This window comes from Ovis canadensis, chromosome 22, assembly GCF_042477335.2.
Source record: "Ovis canadensis isolate MfBH-ARS-UI-01 breed Bighorn chromosome 22, ARS-UI_OviCan_v2, whole genome shotgun sequence".
NCBI lineage: Eukaryota > Metazoa > Chordata > Mammalia > Artiodactyla > Bovidae > Ovis > Ovis canadensis.
Window position 1 is genome coordinate 38,573,000 of NC_091266.1, and position 21,686 is coordinate 38,594,685.

General features: G+C 43.7%; 1 protein-coding gene and 1 long non-coding RNA gene across 3 annotated transcripts in view; one reads left to right on the forward strand and one right to left on the reverse strand.

Annotated features, from left to right (window-relative positions):
* The window catches only part of SUFU (SUFU negative regulator of hedgehog signaling), a 108,915-nt gene that overhangs the window by 13,935 nt on the left and 73,294 nt on the right, over nucleotides 1-21,686 (forward strand). For both annotated transcript variants that reach the window (XM_069566959.1, XM_069566958.1), the window contains exon 3: nucleotides 21,530-21,666. In XM_069566959.1, coding sequence (XP_069423060.1) covers nucleotides 21,530-21,666 — 137 coding nt within the window. The remainder of the gene's footprint in view (nucleotides 1-21,529; nucleotides 21,667-21,686) is intronic.
* Nucleotides 111-15,054, reverse strand: LOC138427508 (uncharacterized). The gene is made up of 3 exons (XR_011252038.1): nucleotides 14,893-15,054; nucleotides 11,982-13,199; nucleotides 111-737 (listed from the first exon to the last, which is right to left on the reverse strand). It is a non-coding gene; the product is annotated as an uncharacterized lncRNA (long non-coding RNA).

The following is a 21,686-nucleotide window of genomic DNA, read 5'->3' on the forward strand; positions in this document are numbered from 1 at the left end:
GGAGCTTTTGGCTTTACCTGACTCTGAGGCTTTGCGGCTGTCTCCCCTCACCCTGTAGTCTTCAGTGCTTCAAGAATCTTAAACCATGTAATGATAATTGTAACACCTACTATGTGCAAGGCACTCTTTTAAGTGTTTTATATAAACTCATTGAATCCTCACAACAGCTCTGGGTGGTAGGTATTATTAAGCTTATTTTACAAGGAAACTGAAGCACAGAGATGTTAGAGAACTTATCCACCCAGCAAGGGAATGCTGGAGCTGGGCCATCAACCCAGGCAGTTTGGCTCCAGCAGCCCTCACCCTTTCCTTCCTCCACATACAGGGAGTGTGGTGGGAGGTCCTCCTCAGACCACTATTACTATCATGCACCTCAGTTCAATGGTATCTTGGATTAATGGAGTGTGACTAGGGAAGCAGGAAGTGCTTTGCAGGGGAAATGTTGACCTGGGTATTGAAGCAAGTTTGTAATGAAAGAGTCCTGCCAGGGAATGGCAAGGGGGTGGGTGACAGGATCCTTTGTCAAATTTAAGTCAAAGGCTTCTGCAGCCTTACTGTAACCATTTTTAGTAGGTTTCCAGCAGAGTTTGGGACTCTTAAGAACACAAAGTTGATGCTTCTGACTTGGATGTCAGGTTCACGTGGTCGTGCTTCCTGTGTGGTCAGGGATGTGCCCAGCATTCCAGTAGCGCAGAGGATATCTTGCATAGAATGTGTGGACCATCTGATCATTCTTTCTGGGGAGAGAGTGTAGAAATGAGGAACACTTCAATGCCAGGAGTATTCATACCTTCTAGCTGAGGTGTCTGTAGTGTCAACATGGGAAGGATGGTCTGAAATGAAGTTGTCTTATCACTCTGCAGAGGATATAATTTTCCTCTGTCATTGTATTCAATGCAAACTGTCATATCATTTTTTAAAACATCTTAATCTCTGTAATGTTTATTTTTAATTAATAGGCTTTATATTTTAAAGCAGTTTTAGGTTTGAAGAAAATTGAACAGTCCAAAGAGTTCTCATATACCCCTTCTTGCCTCTGCATGTAATTTCCCTGTTACTAAATTGCTTTTGTTAGTGTGGCATATTTGTTACAATGGATGATCCAGTATGGATACATTATTACTAGCTAATGCCCTCTAGTTTCCATTAGGGTTCATTCTTTTTGTTGTATAGTTCTGTGGGTTTTGACAAATATATATCCTGTATCTACCCTTAGAGTATCTTATACAGAACAGTTTCACTGCCCCCAAATGCCCTGTGCTTTGCCTTTCTATCCCTTCTTCCCTCCTCCCAGACCTCTGACAACCAGTGATTGTTTCCCTCTTTAGTTTTACCTTTTCTGAAAAAGCAAGAGAGTTCCAGAAAAACATCTATTTCTGCTTTATTGACTATGCCAAAGCCTTTGACTGTGTGGATCACAATAAACTGTGGAAAATTCTGAAAGAAATGGGAATACCAGACCACCTGACCTGCCTCTTGAGAAATCTATATGCAGGTCAGGAAGCAACAGTTAGAACTGGACATGAAACAATAGACTGGTTCCAGATGGGAAAAGGAGTACATCAAGGCTGTATATTGTCACTCTACTTATTTAACTTACATGCAGAGTACATCATGAGAAACGCTGGGCTGGAAGAAGCACAAGCTGGAATCAAGATTGCCAGGAGAAATATCAGTAACCTCAGATATGCAGATGACACCACCCTTATGGCAGAAAGTGAAGAAGAACTAAAGAGCCTCTTGATGAAAGTGAAAGAGGAGAGTGGAAAAGTTGGCTTAAAGCTCAACATTCAGAAAACTAAGATCATGGCATCCAGTCCCATCATTTCATGGCAAATAGATGGGGAAGCATTGGCTGACTTTATTTTTCTGGGCTCCAGAATCACTGCAGATGATGATTACAGCCATGAAATTAAAAGATGCTTCTTCCTTGGAAGGAAAGTTATGACCAACCTAGACAGCATATTAAAAATCAGAGACGTTACTTTGCCAACAAACGTCCGTCTAGTCATGGCTATGGTTTTTCCAGTGGTCATGTATGGACTTTGAGAGTTGGACTGTGAAGAAAGCTGAGCACCGAAGAATTGATACTTTTGAACTGCGGTGTTGGAGAAGACTCTTGAAAGTCCCTTGGAATGCAAGGAGATTCAACCAGTCCATCCTAAAGAAGATCAGTCTTGGATGTTCATTGGAAGGACTGATGCTGAAGCTGAAACTCCAATACTTTGGCCACCTGATGCTAAGGGCTGACTCATTTGAAAAGACCCTAATGCTGGGAAAGATTGAGGGCAGGAGGAGAAGGGGACGACAGAGGATGAGATGGTTGGATGGCATCACCGACTCAATGGAAATGAGTTTGTGTAAACTCTGGGAGTTGGTGATGGACAGGGGGGCCTGGCGTGCTGCAGTTCATGGGGTCTCAGGGTCAGACACGACTGAGCGACTAAACTGAACTGAACTGAAATGTCATGTAGTTGGATTCATACAGCATATAGCCTCTTCAGATTGACTTCTTTCACTAAGCAATATGCATTTAAGGGTCCTTCATGTCTTTTTGTGGCTTGATAGCTTATTTTTATCGCTGAACAATATTCCATTGTGTATATATACCATAGTTTATCCACTCACTTACTGAAGGACATCTTAACTGCTTCCAGTTTTTTGCAATTTTTAATAAAGCTGCCATAAACACTCATATGTGAGTTTTCTGTGGACATAAGTTTTCCACTCATTTGGGTAAAATTGCTGGATCACATGGTAAGACTATGTTTAGTTTCACAGGGAACTACCAAACTGTCTTCCAGAGTGGCTGTACCATTTTGCATTCCTGTCAGCAATGAATAAGAATTTTTCTTATTCTGTGTCCTCTCCAGCATTTGGTGTTGTCAGTTTTTTGGATCTTAGCCATTCTAACAGGGATGGTAGTGGTATCTCATTGGTATCTTAGTTTGTAATTCCTCAATGACACATGATGTTGAGCCTCTTTTTATATGCTTATCTGCCATCTGTATCTCTCTCTATGTATGTGTTAGTCGCTAAGTTGTGCCTGACGCTTTGTGATCCCATGGACCGTAGCCCACCAGGCTCCTCTGTCCATGGAATTCTCCAGGCAAGAATACTGAGTGAGTAGCCATTCCCTTCTCCAGGGGATCTTCCCCACCCAGGGATCAAACCTGGGTCTCCTGCATTTCAGGCAGATTCTTAACCATCTGAGCCACTAGGAAAGCCTGTATCTCTTCTCTGGTCATATATATTTGATTTTGTTCTTCACCTTCTCTCCTTCCCCATTTTACCCCTGACCACAAACTCCTTTTTCTCACATCATGGGTGCAGACAGTGTCTTCTGGCATATTTTCCTTTTGGTCACTTCTCAAGCCATTAAGTGAGTTAATTCCCTTGAATAGGGGCTGGCTCTACATCTGAGGGCTTCCCAGGTGGTGCTAGTGAGTGGTAAAGAACCCGCCTGCCAATACAGGAGCCACAGGAGACGGGGGTTTGATCCCTGGGTCAGGAAGATCCCCTGGAGGAGGGTTCCCACTGGAGGAGTGGCAACCCACTCCAGTGTTCTTGCCTGGCGAATCCCATGGACAGAGGAGCCTGGTGGGCTACAGTTCATGGGGTCACAAAGAGTTGGACATATGACTGAGCAACTGAACACATATGCACACCACATCTGACTCCTCCGTCCCTCTGGTTTTTAACTGGGGCTGGCCCATGTGTTCTGTACACTCTTTTCCCTAGTGACACCTTCTTTTCCCTGGTGTCTTTTTACAAAGTCTGTGGTATTGGATAGGTTGATAGCCTGCAACTTCAATCCCAAGGTTCAAGATTGATTTGCTCTCCCATACAGATACTGCAAAGACTGGAGTACAAACTTGTCCACAGTAGACCTTGGCAAACTTAATCTCACCTTAGATGAGAAATGAGTATACCAGGTTCCTTGAGGCCCCAGCCAGACCTCAAACTCTCTTAGTTGAACCAGCATCAAGAAGACTCTTTTAAAGTCCAAAACCTTCCTGTTCCATTCTGTTTGTTGTCACTTTTTAGTTACAAATTCACTTTTTTTTTTTCAGTTGAACCATTTTACCAAAAAATGTTGGAATTAAAGAAGGAAGAAAAGAAACTGCTCATAATCCTATCACTTTTTGTTTGCGATCCTACATCTGTCCTCATTATGGCTTCTGTGAACAGTTCATTGTGAATGATGCTATGCCCAGATAATGCAAGGATTCTGTCTTGTGTGAGTTTCTCAGTTTGAGGTTAACATCTTCCAAGGCTTCCCTAGTACCTGGCTTACGCTGTTTTCTAAATTCAGCTGGGCCATGGCTGCTTAAACTTCCAATATCTAAAAACAGCACTTTTGCTTGGGATGATGGCTCCTATCCATTGTCGGGTTGCATTAACTCCATCCGTTAATTTTGCTGCTTGACTTCTCACAGAAGTGAAGAGTAGAGCTGAGGTCTGTATGTATCAACTGTGCTGGGACCTTTTTAATGCAAATCACCCTGCATGGTGGTGGTAGTCTTGAGCGTGTGTGTTGTTCTTTTTGTTGTGTGCCCCTTAGGAAGTTGATCAGCAGTTAGATTCTGTGATCATTGTCACCTGGAAATTAAGCACCACGAGCCTCCTTGTCTCTCCCTTACCTGGGTGTGTGGATACAGAAGACTGAGACTGACCTTACAGAGTACCCTAAGGTGTCAGCACCCAAGGTACTGATGACAGATTCTCAGAAATAGGTAAGATCCTTTTCAGGTAATTACCTGAAATAAATGGGCTACTGTTGAGGACTTTGGAGGCTTTCTGCCATACATAGGAATCAAATCAATAATATAATAATACTCTTGTGTTGCAGTGAGATCTGATCAGTGGATCTAGGAGAAAGGATGGTCTATTGTCCTTTCCTGGCACTGGGTCTATGAGGTGATGGGTGGGCACACTTAGTTCTCATCCAGCATTAATCACTGGCCACTCTTGTTTGCTTGGAGGGTCAGCCATTCACTCATTTCAGAGATAGTCATTGCTGGGATAGTTGTGGGCATGAGGTATGTAGTAATGAAAAGGATACTCCTGGTCTGGTCTTGTCTTCATGGAACTTCCAGTCCTTTGGCTGAAGCATCCTTGAGCAGGAAAAGTTTGGGGAGGTGGACTTGTTATAGCCTCAGAACCTTAGGTATCAAACAGAGCCTCCCTGCCTCCTTTTCTCGGAGAAGGCAATGGCACCCCACTCTAGTACTCTTGCCTGGCAAATCCCGTGGATAGAGGAGCCTGGTCGGCTACAGTCCATGCGGTCGCTAGGAGTCAGACACTACTAAGCGACTTCACTTTCACTTTTCACTTTTATGCATTGGAGAAGGAAATGGCAACCCACACCAGTATTCTTGCCTGGAGGATCCCAGGAACGGGGGAGCCTGGTAGGCTGCCGTCTATGGGGTCACACACAGTTGGACACGACTGAAGCGACTTAGCAGCAGCAGCAGCAGCCTCCTTTTCTGCAGTCTGTCCCTTGAGGCCTAGAGTGGGGCTCTTTGTGAGCAGGAGTCCTGAAGCTCAGAAATGAGGCCAGGCCTTTGTTCTTAGCTGGGCCAGTTGCTCATCTGTAAGTGAGAATGTGGATTCATAGCAGTTACTCAGAGAGATGTGGTTCACTAGACTCCAGGCCCTTAACTAGCAGGTTAGTATAAACTGGTGGCCTCTAAAGATCCTTTACCTTCCTACTCCCTCCTACGTTACTCAGGCTTCTTGAGTCCCTGTCATAGAACCAGCTTTGCTGCAATAAGGCCAATCAAGGAGTTATTTTTGTTATTCCAGTGCTGTGTGATGCCTGGAGGTACTTGGAGGCTTGCCTCTGCTACCAGTTTCCCTGACTCTGATCTCAGGCCTTTCAGCATGAGGTGAGGAGCTCAGGAGCCATGCCTGTGGAGGGGGCTAATGGAGGGTAACTAGCAGAGAATGGAGCCTGGCCCAGGCTCCCAGTCCCAGGGGGTCAAGCTGGCTGGCTGCACTCTCTGACTGTGATGGATTTGACTCCTAAATGCTTCTGAAAAGCTTGTTTGGTTTGAGGAAAAAACTTAGTGAAATCTGACAGACAACACCATGGCTTGTCCTAACCCCTTCTCCTTCCTGACCTAGCTTTTTCAATATATCAGATTGCAGACATGCTGGATTGCTGCCCTTCTGGAGCCAGTCTGACAATTTTTCATTCCTATAGCCACAGGTTTTGCACAGAGAAAAGGCCCAGAAGGAAGGCAGTGGCTAAGCAGGGAGCCTTTGAGGTTGGAGCTTTATAGGAGCTTTGCTACTGTAGAGCCCTTAGTCCTATCCCAGCTCTGTGGTTGATGGCAATGTTCATACCATATCCCTCCTGCCATCCAGTGACCTCCTGTCTCAGTAATAGCCAAAGGCTATTGCCACCAAGATTCTTTAATCCACCTCATCCCCTGCTGTTCTTCTCCTTCCTCACTCTGTTCTTGCAAAACCAGGCACTCTGCTGCCTCAGGGCCTTTGCACCTGCTCTCCCCATGTTTAGAAACTCTATTCTCAGATAGCTTCATGCCCTACTCCCTCATCTCCTTAGGTCTTTCCTCAAATATCACCTTTTAGTGAGGGCTTACCTGACCTCCTTACTTAGGATGGAAACCCTGAGCCCCCTCCATAAAATACTATCACCCTTTCCTGCTTAATTTTTTTAAAGCACTTATCGCCATTTACCTTATTTTATTTAATTGGTTTGTTTGTTGTCTGTCTGCCCTTCTTCCCACTAGAATGTAAGCTCCCCTAGGGTAAGGATGTACATCTGCTTTACGCACTGATGTTTCCCCAGTACATCAACAAATATTTGTTGCGTGAATGAGTAAGTGAAAAATTTAAAAACCTTGCTTTGGGGTTTCTTTGGCTATTGGGAAAGCATTCTCACAGCAGAGGCAAAGAATTCTTCTGGCCCAGCACCAAGTCTGAGCGTTTAGCTCATGCAGGGAAATTTCTTCAGTTTGGACCTATGTACTCATAATGGGGTTGATGCTCCATGGGAATTTTCATAAGAGTCAAGAGCCTTTCTTTAGGAGGAGGTGTGTGATTTCAGTAGAAATCCTGGAACCTTGCTTTATCGGGGTAGGGGAGAACCTCTAGCACCTGGCATGGTACTTGGTGTATAATAAGCCCATAATTGGTTTCCTGAAGCGTTTAGTGCACTTTACGTTTTAAATGCTGGGGATATCATAGGAGCAAGACAGGTAGGGTTTCTGTTCTCATGGATTTTACATTTTAATAGGAAAAAAACCTGCTGAAAAGTTTTAGGTAGTGCAAGTGCTGTGTTGAAAATAAGGCAGAGATGATGTGCTAGAGATATCCAGGTAGAAATTGGGGTTGAGGTAGGTGGAGAGGTTACATTTACCAGGTAATCAGTAATGGCTTCCTTGAAGACACAGCATTTGAACTGGGAGCTCAGTGACAAAGTAGTAACCAGGTTGCCACCCCCTACAACTCTAGGGGCACCATTCATATTATTCTGTGCAATTTGTGCTCCCTGGAGTTGTACAATGCTCTGGTCACTCAATTATGTGAAGATTGTAGGCAGTGAAAATTGCTATTTCAGAGGCCCTGTGGTAGTAAGGACCTTGACATGTTCAAACAAAAAGAAGGCCAGTATACTTGGGACTTGGTAAGAAGAGCACAGCGGAGCCAGATGAAGTTGGAGAGTTTGAAGGCAAGACAAAGATGTGACATTCAACAGATTATCTATTATCTGTTGATGAGGGGAGCAAAGGGATGATGTGATGGGGCAGAGGTTTTAGGAAGCTTTTCCAGTAACGTAGGAAGTCAGCACTGGTGTGAAGTCAAGAGAACAGAGCTGAGTGACAGTTTTATTTCCCTAAAAAGGAAATATCTGTACAGTGATTCCAAGGAAATGCCCTTAAGATATTTGAGTCTGACTTTGGTAGCGACAGAGGAAAGCTCATTGCTTTTTAATACTGTCTTATCTTATTTGTCATTGAATATCTCAGCCTGATTATTTCTTTGGACGGCAATGGGAATATTACTACTGTTTAGCATTTGCTCAGCTGTGACACTTTGTGCCCGCGTACAGAACACACAATAAGTACTGTCCTTGCTCTTGGGGAATGGAGATGCTGAAAAGATTTGTTCCTTCCCATTACCCTCTTTCAGGTGTCTCGATCTGGGGTGTCTGACTTCCCAGAGTCCTGGAGGCAAGTGGGTGAATAGAAAGTCTTTGGGCAGAATGCCCTGGATCTTTGGGTTTGCAAGAAGCCCCAGGCTGTACACCTGTCTGCAGACAGAGTCTTGCTTCCTAAATCTGACTGTGATCTTGCTGCTGTTGGCCTAACCGTTTTTTTTTTTCTTAATTAAAAAAAAGATCTTAATATAGATCCTGCTTTAGCCCAAAGCCTAGAGTGGGGGCTGTCCTAGTGATGCCAAGTAACTCAAGCACCAAGCTCCTCTTTGGCCTAGAATTCCTATAGAACACCAAGTGGGCTTGGAATCCCTCTGGGGACTGACCTTTGGGTTCTTTGGTGGTGGTTGGGAGTAGAGGGGAGAAGGTATAGTTGATCTCCACTAGGGGAGGATGAACTCTCAGCTTTTGCCATCTTGCAGAGAAAGGGTCTGCTGCTCTTGGCTTGGTGCTTTTCTTAGATTCAGTTCTCAGGCTGGGAGGCTGTTTGCTCACTGAAAGCCGGGGATAGAATTAAACCACCCTGAGCGTTGGGAGTCAGGTAGATTGTTTAGCTGGGTTCTCAGCTGAATCAGCCTGAGAGCTACTGTTTTTAAACCTGAGGAATGCTGTGGGAACATGCTAGTTGACTCCCAGCAAGGAATCCGAGGAAACATCTACTTGAGTGAGGCAAGTGCATTCCATGAGTCTGGTTGGATGGCACGAAGCAGAAAGAGCATCTGCTACTCAGAGTTCAAGCTCAGAGGTGGTGGCCCTGCACCATAGCCTTATTAGAGTCCCAGCTCTGCATAAGGTGCAGAGTCTCAACTGATACAGTTTTTTCTTTCTTTCTTTTTTACTTTCTTTAAGATTGTGCAAAATTAACATGATATAGCTGGAAATGTTTTTTAAAAAAAACATAGCTATGTCAGAATATTACCATATAGACATTGGAAAAGAATTTTACAAAGTTTTATTACCTCACTTAGTCTTTGTGTAGTCACCAAACACAATTTCAAAATAAGTCATGATGTATCAGTACTTGTGAACTGTTCAAAATGGAAACAGTCTTTGCAAATATTTAGTTTGTAATTGTTTACTGAATTCTGTTGTAATGGCTGTCACTCAAAGCAAGGAAGCAGCCAGGAAGACTCCTGGGCATGGTTTGAGGAATCCAAGGTCAGGAACTTGGGCAAAGTTGGAAGATCCAGTACCTCTTGAAGGATGGGGCTGGTTAAGCTTCAGAGTCTAGAGGGCAGGGAAGCTGGAAGCGTCTGCTGCTGTTCTCAGGGAGAAGTGATGACCGGAGTTGCTTCTGCTGAGCACGAAGTAAGGGGAGGTTGGCTACTGGCTTTTCTGTATGGGCACTGGCTACTGCTGGGCTCTGTGCCGCTCACTAAAAGCCTCCCAGCTGCCCTATGAGGCAAATAGTCTTATTCCAGCTTAACAGGTGAGGAAACTCCAGGGCACGTGGAAATTAACTTGCCCGAGGGTCAGCTGGAAAGTGGTGGAGCTGGGCTTTGTGTCTTGTCTCCGTCACTGGACTCTTCTCTAGCATCTTATTAGGACCATAAAGTGGGATAATTTTTTTGCAGTTTCTGCCCCAAGTTCACCTTGGTACCTCCAGAGTGTTGAAGGAGCCCAAGACTGAGACTGTCTTGTGTTTCCCATCCTCACTTCCCAGCCTCCCTGCTCTGCTGGCAGATTTGCTCTGCCTAAGCCCTTCAGCTCATAACCTTGGGCTGTCATTTGCCCCCTTATACCTTGCCCAGTGTTCTAAATTATGTAAAACTTTGCCTTTTTTCTCAAATTTAGTCTCACTAGTAAATATTTCAGTCTCATTCTGTTCCATTGTTCAGCAAGCCTTCACTGAGCACTTCTTCATCAGTCACTGGTGGTGCAAAAAGGGGGCAACTCCAATCCTAATGGGAGAACTAGGAAGGCAGCTACCGAATAGCAAGGAGGGTCCTGTGGTGGAGGCTTGCACAGGAGTAAGGAAGAGTGGTAGGTGCCCTATACTGGTCTCAACAAGAGAGAGTTTGGCACCTTCAAAGCAGCATGGCTGGGGAAGGGTTTGTTTGTAAAGAAGAGAGTGCAGTCACACAAGGCTAGTCATTGGCTCAGCTGCTACTCTCCTAGCACTGAAGGGACCAGAGGAGGGAGTGAGATTTGAGGACCCAGAGGAAGAGAGTTGTGTAAAGTGTTGTTCTTCAGTGTGACCTTGCGGTAACCTTCAATTGAAGGGTCTCTCTCCTCCCTCTGATTTCCTGTTAGAGTTTCCACTGGCTGAACCCAATTGAATGCCAGAAGGTTCAGGAGCCCCACAGAGGTCAGCCTTGGTGGGCAGAGAGCAAGGTGGGTGTGTTGGTTTTCTACTGCTGCATAGCAAATAACCACAAATTGAGTAGCCCAAAGCAGCACACATAGTCTCACATCTCCTCTGGGTCAGGAGTCGCTTATCTGAGTGTTCTCTTTCAGTTCAGTTCAGTCGCTCAGTTGTGTCCGACTCTTTGCGACCCCATGAATCACAGCACGCCAGGCCTCCCTGTCCATCACCAACTCCCGGAGTTCACTCAGACTCACGTCCATCAAGTCAGTGCTGCCATCCAGCCATCTCATCCTCTGTCGTCCCCTTCTTCTCCTGACCCCAATCCCTCCCAGCATCAGAGTCTTTTCCAATGAGTCAACTCTTCGCATGAGGTGGCCAAAGTACTGGCGCTTCAGCTTTAGCATCATTCCTTCCAAAGAAATCCCAGGGTTGATCTCCTTCAGAATGGACTGGTTGGATCTCCTTGCAGTCCAAGGGACTCTCAAGAGTCTTCTCCAACACCACAGTTCAAAAGCATCAATTCTTCAGTGCTCAGCTTTCTGCACAGTCCAACTCTCACATCCATACATGACCACTGGAAAAACCATAGCCTTGTCTAGACGGACCTTAGTCAGCAAAGTCATGTCTCTGCTTTTGAGTATGCTATCTAGGTTGGTCATAACTTTTCTTCCAAGGAGTAAGCGTCTTTTAATTTCATGGCTGCAGTCACCATCTGCAGTGATTTGGGAGCCCCCAAAAATAAAGTCTGACACTGTTTCCACTGTTTCCCCATCTATTTCCCATGAAGTGATGGGACCAGATGCCATGATCTTCGTTTTCTGAATGTTGAGCTTTAAGCCAACTTTTTCACTCTCTTCTTTCACTTTCATCAAGAGGCTTTTTAGTTCCTCTTCACTTTCTGCCATAAGGGTGGTGTCATCTGCATATCTGAGGTTATTGATATTTCTCCCGGCAATTTTGATTCCAGCTTGTGTTTCTTCCAGTCCAGCGTTTCTCATGATGTACTCTGCATAGAAGTTAAATAAGCAGGGTGACAATATACAGTCTTGACGTACTCCTTTTCCTATTTGGAACCAGTCTGTTGTTCCATGCCGAGTTCTAACTGTTGCTTCCTGACCTGCATACAGATTTCTCAAGAGGCAGGTTAGGCGGTCTGGTATTCCCATCTCTCTCAGAATTTTTCACACTTTATTGTGATCCACACAGTCAAAGGCTTTGGCATAGTCAATAAAGCAGAAATAGATGTTTTTCTGGAACTCTGTTGCTTTTTCCATGATCCAGCAGATGTTGGCAATTTGATCTGTGGTTCCTCTGCCTTTTCTAAAACCAGCTTAAACGTTAGGAAGTTCACGGTTCACATATTGTTGAAGCCTGGCTTAGATAATTTTGAGCATTACTTTACTAGCATGTGAGATGAGTGCAATTGTGCAGTAGTCTGAGCATTCTTTGGCATTGCCTTTCTTTGGGATTTGAATGAAAACTGACCTTTTCCAGTCCTGTGGCCACTGCTGAGTTTTCCAAATTTGCTGGCATATTGAGTGCAGCACTTTCACAGCATCATCTTTCAGGATTTGAAATAGCTCAACTGGAATTCCATCACCTCCACTAGCTTTGTTCATAGTGATGCTTTCTAAGGCCCACTTGACTTCACATTCCAGGATGTCTGACTCTAGATGAGCGATCACACCATCGTGATTATCCGGGTCGTGAAGCTCTTTTTTGTACAGTTCTTCTGTGTATTCTTGCCACCCCTTCTTAATATCTTCTGCTTCTGTTAGGTCCAGACCATTTCTGTCGTTTATTGAGCCCATCTTTGCATGAAATGTTCCCTTGGTATCTCTAATTTTCTTGAAGAGATCTCTAGTCTTTCCCATTCTGTTGTTTTCCTCTATTTCTTTGCATTGATCGCTGAAGAAGGCTTTCTTATCTCTTCTTGCTATTCTTTGGAACTCTGCATTCAGATGTTTATATCTTTCCTTTTCTCCTTTCCTTTCACTTCTCTTCTTTTCACAGCTATTTGTAAGGCCTCCCCAGACAGCCATTTTGCTTTTTTGCATTTCTTTTCCATGGGGATGGTCTTGATCCCTGTCTCCTGTACAATGTCACAAACCTCATTCCATAGTTCATCAGGCACTTTATCTATCAGATCTGGGCCCTTAAATCTATTTCTCACTTCCACTGGATAGTCATAAGGGATTTGATTTAGGTCATACCTAAATGGTCTAGCGGTTTTCCCTACTTTCTTCAATTTAAGTCTGAATTTGGTAATAAGGAGTTCATGATCTGAGCCACAGTCAGCTCCTGGTCTTGTTTTTGTTGACTGTATTAGAGCATCTCCATCTTTGGCTGCAAAGAATATAATCAATCTGATTTCAGTGTTGACCATCTGGTGATGTCCATGTGTAGAATCTTCTCTTGTGTTGTTGGAAGAGGGTGTTTGCTATGACCAGTGCATTTTCTTGGCAAAACTCTAGTAGTCTTTGCCCTGCTTCATTCCGCATTCCAAGGCCAAATTTGCCTGTTACTCCAGGTGTTTCTTGACTTCCTACTTTTGCATTCCAGTCCCTATAATGAAAAGGACATCTTTTGTGGCTGTTAGTTCTAAAAGGTCTTGTAGGTCTTCATAGATCCGTTCAACTTCAGTTTCTTCAGCATTACTGGTTGGGGCATAGACTTGGATTACCGTGATATCGAATGGTTTGCCTTGGAAACGAACAGAGATCATTATGTCATTTCTCTTTAGGGCCTCACAAAGCTGCTATCAGTGTCAGCTGGGCTGCATTCTCATCTGAGGCTCCACTGGGGAAGTATCTAGGACCTAGTACTCACCAGCTGGGGCTTCCTGGGTGGCTCTGATGGTAAAGAATCTGCCTGCAATGTAGGAGACCCAGGTTCGATCCCTGGATGGGAAGATCCCCTGGAGAAGGGAATGGCTACCCACTTCAGTATTCTTGCCTAGAGACTCTCATGGACAAAGGAGTCTGGTGGGCTACATTCCAGGGGTTGCAAAGAGTTGCACATGACTGAGCGACTAACACATACTTACTCAGCAGTTAGAGGCAAAAAACCCTTTCCCTCTCAAAACTCAGAGATTAGTCTTCCTGCTTTGAAGAAATCTCGTTTTTAATGACTATGTAATGTCCCACCACACAGTGCACCAGAACTGGTAATACCCCTACTTGTAGAACATTTAGATTGTTTCTAAATGTTTTACTCTTATAAATACCACTGAGTATATTTACAGAAAAGGCTTTTTCCAAATACAAGAGTGAAAAGCTGCTGCCCCTCATATATATATATATATATAAAATAAGGCATTGACTCATGTAATTATGGAGGCTGGTAAGTCCCAAATCTAAAGACCCAGTGTCACTAGGTCCATTATAATCAGTATGGAGTCAATAGAGTCTTAATTAATAGGTTATAATTTGTTAATACCATTTGTTTTGATGCTCAGATTGTCCTCAGTTTGGCCAGTGGGAGCCCTTAAGTTTGGGTTCTCTTTACTGTTGACTTAAATGTTCCCATCATTCTTTAAGTCCTTCCTTACCTTCTGATATAACAAAAAGTTCCAGGGTCATTTTGTGCTTCCTGGAAATCAGCCATTTCTCTGGAATCAGCCATTTCTCCAGTGAGCTCTGGTCTTTTTTAATGGCAGATGGTATTTAGAAACCAAGATCTAAGTGCTGTGTGTTATCATTGCTTTTGAGGTGTTACTCAGTGGAGAGAGCTAAGAAATACATCTGTATCACACCCACACCCACATCTTTTATTCCATTATTAAATACTATACCAATGCCTCCAATTCCAAAATCATACCTATGAGGCTTGTTCTGTCCTTCATTTTTTACATATTTTTAACTTTGATATATGTTTACCAGTTTTTTATCATTTCTTACAGTGAGAGTAACCTGGCTTTCATTATCCACAATACATTTACAGAGAAAGTAGTTTCAGAATTACCTACCCATAACACTGCATGCTAACCAGAGTTCAGTATTTGTTTACTGTTCTTTCTGTCTTTAGTCTGAGGACACATGATCAACAAACTGTGCGCATAAGGTACTTGGGTGACTTTTTCCCCCTCTTCAGTGTGGTAATATTATTTCAAATACAGTTAAGTTCATTAATTTATATTTGTATTACATTTAACATTTTCCTCCATCCTTGTTTATTTTGAGTATGTGAAAGCATTATCATTGATCCAGAAATGATAACCATACAGAAATGTATATTCAGAGAGATGTCACACTCGTACTTCCCCCACCCCACAGTCCTTTCCACTTGATTTCCACCTACTACCTGTAGGTAACCAATCTTATTAGTTTCTGATTTATCCTTCCTGTGTTGCTTTTTGCAGAAATGAGCAAATACAGGTACATTTTCCTGTACTCACTTTTCTCCTTCTCAAAAGGTGGCGTGGTATAGTCCTCTTTTGCCGTTTTTGCTTAACAATATCCGCTCAGTGTTTAGAGCTCTTCTTCTTTCCTTCTTACAGCTGTGTTGTACTCTTTGGACCACTGTCCTATGAACGGGCACTTAGTATTTTGGGACCACAAACTCTTAGAGTTTGATCGCTGAGTCAAAAAGTAAACAATATGTGGGAGTTCCCTGGTGATCCAGTGGTTAGGACTCTGGGCGTTCATTGCCGTTGCTCCAGTTCAGTCCCTGGTCAGGGAACTGAGACTCGGCAAACTGCTGTGGTGCATCCAAAAAAAAAAGTAAACAGTAGGTGATTTTGTTAGGTGTTACTCCCTTCCCCCAAAAAAACTTGTGCTGATTTGTATCCCCACCAGCAATATATGAAAATACCTCTTTCCTCACAGGCTCATCAATGGAATATAATGTCATACTTTAAAATTTGTACCAGTCTAAGTGAGAATGGTATTATTGTTTTTTTAATTTGTATTTGAGTTGCATTTCTCTTACCATGAGTGAGATGTTGTTTGCTCAAGAGGAAAATATCTATAGCTCGGTTTGTGAATTTTTTTACCATTAGGTCTTTGGGGTTTCCGCCCCCACCTCAGTTTTTAAAAACAGCTTTATTGTGATAAAATTCACTTACCATACAGTTCACTCACTGAAAGTATACGGTTTAGTGGTTTTGAATATATTCAAGAGTTACATAACCATCACCATAAACTAATTTTATAATTTTTTTATATCACCTTACAAGAAAGCCCACACCCATTAGCAGCAACTCTGCCTGTGTCTTTAGTCTCCCAGCCTGAGGCAATCACTGATTTGCTCTCTGTTCCTGTAGATTTGCCTATTCTTGATATTTTGCATAATATAAATATATATTATAAATTGTTTATTGTATCATATAAGTGAATTCATACAGCATACAGTCTTTTGTAACTTTCTTCTTTCACTTAGTGTAAGTGATACAATGCTTACAGTGTTTCAGGCAGTTTTGAAATATTTTATTCTCCTAACAACTCTGAAATAGTTACTGTTATTATCCTCATTTCAGAGATGAGGAAGCTGAGGCATGGAGAGATTAAGTATCTTGCCTGAAGTCACACTACAGTAAAAAAATGGGCTTTGGAGTCAGACCTCAAGTCTGAAGTCCATCACTTGCTTACTGTGTGACTTATAGACTATTACTTAAATTCTCTCAAATGTCTTTTTCTCATATATTCGTTAAATGAGGATAACAATGGCTGAGTCACAGGGTTGTTGGGGAATAATACAGCATCAGGAAAGTGCTTAGTGCAAGGCCTCCAGCTTAATAGGTATTCAGTTAATTGTAGTGGTTATGTGTAGATAGAGCCAGGTAAAGGCCTGGCTTATTTGGCATGGTTGGCTCTGCCTCCCCTAGCATAGAGGTGTATCTGAGATGCCACCTTTCTTTCTTTAAAGATGTAATCCACATAGCATGAGATTCATCTTTTTAGTATACAATTCAGTGCTTTTTAGTATATTCACAAGGTTGTGCAGTCGTCACCATTATTTAATTCCAGAACAGTCCCAGCACTCCAGAAAGAAACTCTATACCGATTAGCAGTCATTCGCCATTCTCTCCTTCCCCAGCCCCTGGCAACCACTAATCGTTCTGTCTCTGTGAATTTGTCTGTTCTAGACATTTCATATGAATAGAATCATATGATATGTGGTCTTTTATATCTGGCTTTATTCACTTGGCATAATGTTTCCAGGGTTCACTCATGTTGTAGCAGATAATCAGTACAGCATTCCTTTTTATTGCCAAGTAATATTGCATTGTATGGATATTCTGTGTTTTGTTTATCCGTTTATACGTTGACATTTGGATTGCTTCCACTTTTTGGTTTTTAATACTAATGCTACTGTGAACATTGGCCTTCCCTGGTAGCTCAGCTGGTAAAGAATCTGCCTGCGATGTGGGAGACCTGGGCTCAATCCCTGGGTTGGGAAGATCCCCTGGAGAAGGGAAAGGCTACACACTCCAGAATTCTGGCCTGGAGAATTCTGTGGACTGTGTAGTCCATGGGGTCACAAAGAGTTGAACACGACTGAGTGGCTTTCACTTCACTTCACTATGAATATTAGCGTACAAGTTTTTGGGTAAAAACTGTTTTCAGTTCTCTTGGGTATATACCTTGGAGAGGAACAATTGTATCATATGGTATGTTTAAATTTTTGAAGAAATTTTTGAACAGTTTTTTCCAAAGCAACTGTGCTGTTCTTTGAGTGTTCCAATTTCTCCACATCCTCGTCAACACTTGTTACTGTCCATCTTTTATTTTGGCCATCCTAGAGAGTGTGAAATGGTATCTCATTGTAGTTTTGATTTGAATTTTCCTAGTAACTAATGGTGTTGAACACAAGATGCCAGCTTTTAGGTCAGCTTTTTCTGCCTGTCCACGTCTTGTATTTATTCTAGGAAGTCTCTCCCAAGATCCTGTTTGTCTTCTGCCTGGAGTTTGCAGTCATTTTGGTCTCTCTGAGGCTGATTGGCACCTTCTTAATCAGGTGCTTTGGGGGAGACCTTTGGGCAGGTTCCAGTGGTTGGGATTGGAGGCAAATGTTTTTCCTGTTGGCAGCTTTGATGTAACTCTTGAAGCTGGCACAGCCATTGCCTGGGTTCCCCAAACTGCTGAGACAAAGCCAGCCTCTCCCTAGGGCGCCTTAGTAGGCAGGATCAGATGTTCTTGAGCTGGAAGCAATTTTGGGAGGCCATCTCATCCAGCCTTCTACAACAAGACAGTTAGAATCCTTCACCCCTCCCTACCAGACTGGGGAGGGGAGGATCTGTAATGTCTTCCTTTAAGAATCTCTGTAGGAAGAAGTTCCACTGGGCGCCTTTACCACCAGCCAGTGTTTTAGCAGCCTTCTGTGTTAGTAAGATTCTTTGCTCTGACCCAGATCCCACCTTCTCCAGCATGTGCTAGTTTCCTCTCATGCGTTCCTTTCTCAAGAGGATGCGCAAGACCGCCGCTCTCCAGGAGGGGCTCCTTCCTCTGGTCAGATCAGTCTGCTTTGGCTGGAGAAGCCCTCACGTGAGGAAATGCAGACCAAGCCAGGCCCCTCCAGGGGACGTTAAAGACTGAATGACCTTGTCATTTGGCTATTGCCTGGGCAATCTGCTTTGAAGAAGAGGCGTTCTGACAGGCCCCAGGTTGTGTGTTTATCCCGGGGCTAGGCCATTCCAAACTCATGTTTCAGAGTTTAGAGGTTGCGTCCAGCTAGCCTGGTGGGTGGTAATCAAATGCAGGTGGAGACCATCTGGCCCGGACTGTCCCTCCCAGCCAGTCAAGTGAGGGCCGGCCTGCCCACCACAGAGCTGGCCCAGAAAGCAGCCTGTGGAGGCAGATGGTGTCCACGTGCATTTATGCGCATACACACCCATGTGTGCGTGTGCATGTCTGTGTGCATGTGCATGTCCCTCCTTAGAGAGGCGGTACTGCTTGGGTGGATGTGGCTCCTCTCTCTGCATCGGAGGGTTCTCCCCTTTGCACAGTCTGAGGAGTGTGTTTCTCTTAGTCTCTTTCTCAAGTTTTTGCGGTTAGAAATCATGTATTTTTCTTGGCCCAGGATGAAAGCCTGGGAGTAATGGTCTAATACATTTTACAAAGCAGCCTCTAATTGGTGGCTGCTTAAAATCTTCCCCTTGCCCTAGTGACCCATCTCCCTTTGCAGGGTTTTGACTCCAAGTCAGTCTTGCTTTACCCCGAGTTTTCACACCCCCTCACAAGCCTACAGCCTCAGCTTGCTTAACTCTTCCCTCAGCCTTTCTGCATAGAGTTGCTCCCAGCCAAGACAATTCAGCAAGGAAAGAAAATAGCTTACACTGTATCCTGCCAAGCGTCTTCTAGCCTGGTCTCCAAAATTCTAGATGTATATCCCCAAGTCTAATCTGCCTCCCCATTGATACTCAAAGAAAATGGTATCTAATTAAAGATCTAAATGTAAGACCAGAAACTGTAAAACTCCTGGAGGAAAACATAGGCAAAACACTCTCTGACATAAATCACAGCAGAATCCTCTATGACCCACCTCCCAGAATAATGGAAATAAAAGCAAAAATAAACAAATGGGACCTAATTAAACTTAAAAGCTTTTGCACAATGAAGGAAACTATAAGCAAGGTGAAAAGACAGCCTTCAGAACGGAAGAATATAATAGCAAACGAAGCAACTGACAAAGAATTAATCTCAAAAATATACAAGCGGCTCATGCAGCTCAATTCCAGAAAAATAAACAACCCAATCAAAAAATGGGCCAAGGAACTAAATAGATATTTCTCCAAAGAAGACATACAGATGGCTAACAAACACATGAAAAGATGCTCAACATCACTCATTATCAGAGAAATGCAAATCAAAACCACAATGAGGTGCCATCTCACACCAGTCAGAATGGCTTCTATCAAAAAGTCTACAGACAATAAATTCTGGAGAGGGTGTGGAGAAAAGGGAACCCTCTCACACTGTTGGTGGGAATGCAAACTAGTACAACCACTATGGAGAACAGTGTGGAGATGCCTTAAAAAAACTGGAAATAGAACTGCCATATGACCCAGCAATCCCACTGCTGGGCATACACACCAAGGAAACTAGAATTGAAAGAGACACGTGTACCCCAATGTTGATTGTGGCACTGTTTACAATAGCCAGGACATGGAAGCAACATAGATATCCATCAGCAGATGAATGAATAAGAAAGCTGTGGTACATATACACAATGGAATATTACTCAGCCATTAAAAAGAATGCATTTGAATCAGTTCTAATGAGGTGGATGAAACTGGAGCCTATTATACAGAGTGAAATAAGTCAGAAAGAAAAACACCAATACAGTATATTAATTCATATTTATGGAATTTAGAAAAATGGTAATGATGACCCTATATCCGAGACCACAAAAGAGACACAGATGTATAGAACAGTCTTTTGGACTCTGTGGGAGAAGGCGAGGGTGGGATGATTTGAGAGAATAGCACTGAAACATGTATATTATCATATGTGAGAAAGATCGCCAGTCCAGGTTCAATGCATGAGACAGGGTGCTCGGGGCTGGTGCACTGGGATGACCCTGAGGGATGGGATGGGGAGGGAGGTAGGAGAGGGGGTTCAGGATGGGGAACACACGTACACCCATGGCTGATTCATGACAATGTATGGCAAAAACTTACAATATTGTAAAGTAATTAGCCTCCAATTAAATAAATTAATTTTTTAAAAAAGAAAATGATGTCTAAGTATTCTATGGTATTATAAGGCTTCCTTTTCAGTCCTTTAGATGCTAAAATTTAGAGAAACTTTAGAGAACTTAGCTTATCAGAGGTGATCTCACTGCAGCAGGTGCAGGTGGGCTGGACCCACCCATGTACACAAGCAGGGCTGGCCTTGGTGTCAGAGCTTCTGAGTCGTTGGAACCTCTTTATGTCCAGTCTCCTGGCCTGGCCCCTTGGAGGCAATAATGATGATGATGGAGAAATGATGTCACGTGGAATCCCAAGGTTGGGCACTGACCACCTCGTCCTGACCTTCAGCATTCTCCCCTCTGACCGCCTGTTCTAGTAGCTTGGCTCCAAGAAGGTGTTGGCTGTCATCTTATTTTATAGCTTGAATTTGTATGCTCAGGAGTTTACATGTGTATAATCATTGTGGCTCATGTTTGTACAAGATATAATTACTGAAAATTATATCACGAACATATTTTAACTTTTAACCCTTTCCGGGCTGGCAGGCCTCCTATACCTCTCAGCTGCCCCTCCCTGGATGTTTCCTTCACCCCAGGAGGTGCCACCACCAACCAGCCTTCCTCTCTAATCTACATCATTTCCCTCTCTGGCAGAAGCCCATTGCATGGAGTCCTCTGGAGATTTGGGCTCCTGAGCGTTTCCAAACAGGAACTGCTCACCTGCCTCATCTTCCTCTAATGTGTATGACCGTCATCACTCTGGGCCATTTGGGGCCAGGAGGGGAGGGCAGACTGCTCCCTCCGGGTGCCAGTGATTGGAGAGTGCACACGGGGTGCTAGGGTTCAGAAAGATCACAGGCCCTCCCAGTATTTGGAGTCTGCTTTGAGACCCGTCCTCAAATGCTGAATTTGGAGGCCAGCCAGCTCAACCCAAGGATTGTCCCATCATGGGGCAAGGTGGAGGTGGGAGTGGAGAAGGATCTCATCCTCCTAGGGCATACAGTAGGACATATATTCTTAGCAAACTAAGTAGGTGCTTATTCATAGCTTGTAGGAATAAAGAATGTGAATAAGGACAATTTTCAGTATTGGAGCCTCAGTCATACAGAAAGGAATATTCCAGAGCCAAATCTGGAACATGTAATTCAGAGTACCAGCAAGCGAATTCGATTGGCCAGGATGAGGTCATACACGTGTATGGTAGCTAGAGGGCAAGGCTAGCGTTCTGATTCCTTACCCCCTTTCAGAGTCCTCCCTCCCCTCAAGGCTTATTCCCTGAGATTCTTCCAATTAGGGGGTTTGGATGCTGAGGCCACCAAGAAAGGAGAACTTTAATTAGGCAACAAAACAGTGTTTTCCCTAAGGTAGTTAAACTAAAAACATTTGCTTTTTATTCCTTCCAGATTCACAGGAACAGATGGACCTAGTGGTTTTGGCTTTGAGTTGACATTTCGTCTGAAGAGAGAAACAGGGGAGTCTGCGCCCCCAACGTGGCCAGCAGAGCTAATGCAGGGCTTGGCCAGATATGTGTTCCAGTCAGGTAAGAGCCCCAGAAGCTGG